At 34.2% G+C, this 6,203-nt stretch overlaps 1 protein-coding gene across 1 annotated transcript; it reads right to left on the bottom strand.

The window, feature by feature from the left end:
* Nucleotides 1-4,553: 4,553 nt before the first annotated feature.
* On the bottom strand, nt 4,554-5,310 carry LOC102667201 (putative pentatricopeptide repeat-containing protein At3g15130). The gene is made up of 2 exons (XM_006577462.1): nt 5,275-5,310; nt 4,554-5,177 (listed from the first exon to the last, which is right to left on the bottom strand). The coding sequence occupies exons 1-2, from the start codon at nt 5,308-5,310 to the stop codon at nt 4,554-4,556; spliced, it is 660 nt and encodes a 219-aa protein (XP_006577525.1).
* Nucleotides 5,311-6,203: the final 893 nt, after the last annotated feature.

The raw sequence follows: 6,203 nt of genomic DNA, 5'->3' as shown, positions 1-6,203 counted from the left end.
TTTCATGATCTTTCATATGAGGCACTCATATATGTGAAAACTAATAATAAGAGGCTATCCAATTGAGAAGTGATATCTAAGAACACATCTTCTCTACCAGGAATTGCAAGACCACCCATGGCATGTTTATTATACCTAATTTATTGCTCAGCTCACCTCAGTAAGTCTTGGAATGAAATTTGCTTTCAACCCTTATGTAGGGATCACAAATTTTTTCTCTCCAACATAGATCAAGTGCAAGGTAGTCATATTGCATGCGCACCCACAGAGATGCAAGATATTTGGTTTGCTTAAAACAATGGCCTTTTTCTTTTACTATGTGTTGAAACTTGAGAAGAAAATGTTCATTCAAAAGTGGACATCTTAATACAATCCAAGTTTGTGAAATTGGAATGCTTTGGGAAGTCAAATATATATACAAAAAAGGGTTTGCGAGAAACCCTCTTGCTACCTGAATGATTTATGGAGGGTTATGATAAGAGTCAAGACACAACCTATGGGACAAGAGCATGTGGAGCTGTCTATGGGTCTTTATAACTCCAAAACAGTGGAAATAACAAGTGAACCAACATTGAATGCATGATCATATCATGAGGCATTATCAAACACAGTTTTTTGTACGTCAAATTATATGCACACTGCATGAAATTTGCATAAATTAAGTTTCTAGTCTCCACCACCCTTCAAGATCATAATACACTTTCTTTTTCATAAATCCAGAAGGTAGGACCCGTGTTATCTACAACGTTGATTCTTAAGAAAATTCTCTAAGACAACACCCCATATGTCATGTCTCTCATTTGGTCTATTGACTCATATCTGTGATGTTCCATTTTCACTAATAATTTAAGTACCCAATTAATGGTTTTTTGCATATCTTTTTATCTATATATATTCATGGCTGCAAGCATTAAGGACCAGCACAAATCATTCACATCATAAACTGTTCAAAATTCAAAATTCTCAAGACTTCTGTTAAACCATTCTCTACACAAATCAATATGACAATGGGTTTTCGTTTACCTGGCATCAGAAAGGCACCAAAAGCGGTGGATTCACCAAAAGGCTATCTTGCAATCTATGTCGGAGAGAAAATGAAGTGGGTTGTGATTCCTGTATCATACTTGAACCAATCTTCATTCAGGACTTGTTGAGTCAAGCTAAGGAAGAGTTTGGATATGATCATCCCAAGGGTGGCCTCACAATTCCTTGCAGTTAAGATGTTTTCCAACATATAACTTCTTGCTTGAATTGAGCATAAATCTCACAGTTTAGGAGACTGACATGTATTAGAGGAGACATTTTGCACAATACGACTTCTCAAAATGTATAGATCCCCCTTTCTTAAGAGAGAGGAAATAGAAGCATAATATGTTATTTTTTTTATTAATTGCAATGAAAACAACAACTCAAGAAGCTTCTCTATACTTTATGCTATTAGTTTCAATCTTGGTTCTCTCTGTATGAGCCAAGTTGAATTCTGTTAAAAAATTCCTTGCCAAAGCAGTAATAGAACACACTTGATTTCTAAGAAGGGTATATATAGCAGAAGTATTTTCCTTAGGACCAAGGATAGATAAAATTATTAGGGAGAAAGAAAATGCATTCAAATAATAATTGTAAATATTGAATTAAAATTTTAGCTACAAGGTCCTAAGCATGAAGAAGTAAAGGTTGAAATTGTGTGGATCAGAGTTCTTATTTTAAGTCCACCAAAATTAGCGATCTTTTTTTCTATTTTTTGTGAATTTTGGGGCAATACCATGATAGAAATAACTCCACGGTAATACCTTAGTAGTAATTACTCCACGGCTGCTTATTTTGGAAAATGAAAGAGTTAATGAAACTTGGACAATGATAATGATTTTGCTGTGATGATAGAACGGGAGGGAGTAATAATTTAACTGAAGATATATGATGACATTGTGGTGCTTAAATAGAGAACTTAAAGAGCCACATATTATAGAAATCTGGCAACAAGTGGCAAAAACTATTTCAAGACAAAAACCATTTTATCAAGCAAAATATTATCCCTTACCTTTCGAGAAATGGCAAGAAAATAGGTGAGGATCACTTTCTGGCTCTCTAACAATCTTTTAACTAGGATATTCTGATTTTCCTCCTAACAAATCCCAAAACTATTCAGGTTCGGAACCTTCCCTTTGTGATTTGGATTGTAAATTTGCCTGCAGAAATTGGCTGGCAAAAATAAACTTCCCACCTAGCTCTGTTTTACATATTGAGTGAAAGAGATAAACAAATCAAAATATCATAAAAACCAAGACTCTAAGGCAACAAGCCACAGAAGCACAAGACAAAAGTAAAGAAACATATGGATCCAGTCTAGAAGACCAAGCAAAGAAAAGACAAATTCAAGAAGGAACAATTGTTGTTTTAAGAAAATACTTGTCAATAGTCAGTCAATTGAAATAAATTTATGATCTTATAACAGCAGAAAACCGAGAAAATGAGTGTGATTTAGATGTAATTGTAAAATGTATGCATAATTTGACAGGAATAAGTCTTAGTTGGAATCTGCTAGCTTCGTCTAAAATTCAGGAACTCGTACCATCCTTCCTGAGTTTACTACAGATGTCAAATTTCCTAATAAGATGCATTATATACTTTTCCTTAGTTTAAGCAAAGACAAATACAGGAACTCATACCATCATTCATTGGTTTAAGCTTGATTCTACATAAGATACTTTTCCCACTTCCTGAATAATTCTGTTTGTCATTTGAAAGATGTAAGTAGTGCTTTAAATGCCAAATAGCGGCACATAGCAGCTGATCCCAAAAACACTATAGCAAGATAGCAGATAGTTGTTGTTCTGAAGATTTTTATATAGTTTATTAAATGAATACTACATACATATAAATTCAGAGAAATGATAAAAAAAAACTAAAAATTCATGACATTAACAATAAAAAGTCATAGGTGTCTTAAAACATACAAATAAAAAACAACAATGGCAGCAACTGTTCTGATGTACTACCATATATCCATTATCCACAAAAATAAAGCTCACTCTATGAAGCCAATGCCCCCCAAAATTGAAAAGGACCAAAAAGCTATATTTTTTTTTTCAAAAGAACCAATTACTTGAAATGAATGTCATGAAAATATTTTAAACCCAGTTTCAAATTCAAATAAGAGGCACAAAATGCCATAGCACGCCAAAAGAACACAAAAATCACACAAGATAACCAAACAGTGCATTGGGTAGAGACAACAAATTCCATATCCCAAATACAGAAGACAATGCAATGAATGCATCAAGAATCCATTTACAAGCATATGGAATTATGAATAGAATGCAAACTCAGAAAGGAATCATTACTGAAATTTATGGAGACTCAAAATAACTATACTGCAATTTTTGCTTATCTAAATCATTCCTACCAAATAATGATTAGAGTCATGATTTTTTCAAATCACATGACTTTTTTTTATTAAAAATTTGGTATAAGATCCATTGACTACAATCTATAGGTAACAAGACAATCTTATGCCAAAGGTGACATACACAAAGAAACACAAAGGCAAACCTGAGAGAGATGTATGTGTTTTGAATGGAGAGATAAATTACAAGAACAAATCCACAAATGAGGAAATATACCATACAAGGAATGAGGGTAAACCTAGCTGAGGAAGAAGAGAATCAGGAATCAGAATCAAAACAAGCGAATAATGATAAAGCCATAAAGTAAGGAGCCAGCAAAATGAACTATGGGGATAACACTTACCCACTTTATGCAGGGTTAAGGACAAAAGCATAATTTAATAATTATTCAAAATAAATGAGTTAGCTTTGTCCTCCCAAATTAGAGAAGAAAAATTGGGCATTGGGTAGAATGAGATGGAATAGACTCAATAGAGTTCAACCAGCCTGTTCTGTCTTTTAAGAATTTAAACAATGTCAACTGATGAGATTCCATTACATCCCCAAGCATTTCACTTTTGTTCCTACCAACTGTAGCATAGCCTAAGAGAATAAGATGATGAGTAGGAAAATTCAAGAATAGCTAATAAAATATATTAAATGTGCAACTTCCTCACCATAAATGTTATTAGAACTATTCCATAATTGAGAAATATGAAGAAAAAATTGTAAGAGAATTATTTCACTAAATTGTAAGAAAAAATCATGAGAAATATGAAGGTACAATTTAATTTCACTTACGTGTTCATCATTAAAGTTATGTTATCTCCTTTAAGAAGGATCCTCCCTGATTAAAAAAAAATCCTTCAGAAATGCATGAATGGAAAACACACATAGAACAAAATTTGATAAACTGAAGCATACCTAATGTTTTTCTGCTCTTTTTCTTGATGTTCACTTCTTTAGCATCATCAAGAACCAAATTCATGTATTCATCAAAACCCTATTTGAAAAACAATAAAATCACATTATCCTTAGACTAACAGCTCAATTGCTCAAATAACCAACATTTTTAACAACAACGTGCTGTATACAGCTACCCTACCACAGTTAATTCCCACAGATAACAAAAAAAGTTCACAAAATTTCCTGAAGTAAACAAATTTCAGATCACAATGTTTTAGATATGACCTCAAATTTTCCAGCCTGAGAATACATACTTAGGAGACTATTGCACACACAGACATTTGATTCCAGTCCAGATTTTACTACCATACCATGAAGCCCTCTTCCCCACCTCAAATTTTGAGCAGAGCCACACACTGGTAACAAGGCTGAAGTAGTAATATAATCGGTTTTTGCATGAGTATAACACATTTGAGAAAAGTATTCTACAGATTTTTCACAATAACCATTACGTACACTTGCAGTAATTATTGAATTCAACGAAATAGTATCACGTTCCTTCATGTCATCAAACACACAAGACGCCTCCTCTATGCTATCACAATTACCAAACATGGAAATAAGGGAGTTTGCCACAGACACAGTAGTATCCAATCCAGATTTGATCACACTACCAAGCACCTGATAACCCAACATTTTACCTACAAGCACCCCACAAGACCTAATAACCGTAGCCATTGCATTTTCATTACAGTACACCCCATCACGCCTCAAACACAGATAAACACTCATAACCTCCTTTACACACCCATTATAAGCATAACCAACCATCAAAGAAGTCCAAGACACTATATTAGGTTCCTCAATCTCCTTAAAGACCTTGTCAACCTATGCAACCCAACCAAACGTACCATAAAAGTGAAGCAAACTCGTCCCAACAAATACATCACACGCCAAATCGCATTTTGATCACATGGGCATGAACCTGAAATGCCCCTTCAGTCATGCACCCTTCAGTCATGCCCCTTCAGTTATACACCCCCAGAAAGCGTGTTAAAAAAATGGACCACACCAATTGCGAGAGTCTCAACGTGGAATGTGAAAGAAGGTCGAAGATGACTCAAATGTTCACTCATCCATTAACATTTTTCCTCATTCACGTTCACACACACCTACCATCAAAACACTCCATCATAGACATGTTTTCAAAATAGAAACAAAAACAAAGCAAAATTAAAATCAAAGGCAGTAAAAATAAACACTACCATCACAGTTTCACATTACTAGCCAAAAAAAATAGAATAATAAAATAGGGTTATGGAACCACGTCAACAAAGCTATTGTTTTTTCGGAACTAACAACATTTTCGTGGATAACCATTCTCTCAAAACACACTGAACAACATTTTAGGTCAAAACAAAGTGACACAAACATTCGAAGAATCGCGGCAGAGACGTACCCCAATCACAGTGACTGAGAGTGAATGGAAAGACACATAGCTTCAATGGCAACTTCAACGACAATGGTACCTTCAGCACAGCTTCAATGGCAATGGTAGCAAGAAGAAAGAGGACAAAGGAGAAAGGGCAATGTGTTTGAGCGCGAGGAAAAAGGACGAAGGAGAAAGCTCTGTGCGCGAGGGGCCTAAATTTTAATTTGCATGTGTTTTAATTTATGAGAAGAGTAACATCGGTTTTTTTAAAATAACCAATGTTACTTGAGTTAGTTAACATTGGTTATTTAAATATCAAGTCCTTAACAATTTTAATATCGGTTATTTAAATAACCGATGTTAACTAATTCGACTTATTTACAAAAATGTCACCGTGCTTTTCTTAACATCGGTTTTTAAAAAACCGATGTTAATCGTATGATGTTAAATCTATATTTTTTAGTAGTGCACACTCAACAAGG

Source organism: Glycine max, chromosome 3, assembly GCF_000004515.6.
Source record: "Glycine max cultivar Williams 82 chromosome 3, Glycine_max_v4.0, whole genome shotgun sequence".
Taxonomy (NCBI): Eukaryota; Viridiplantae; Streptophyta; class Magnoliopsida; order Fabales; family Fabaceae; genus Glycine; species Glycine max.
The sequence above is the reverse complement of the archived record's forward strand: the minus strand, read 5'-3'. Positions and strand labels throughout refer to the sequence as shown.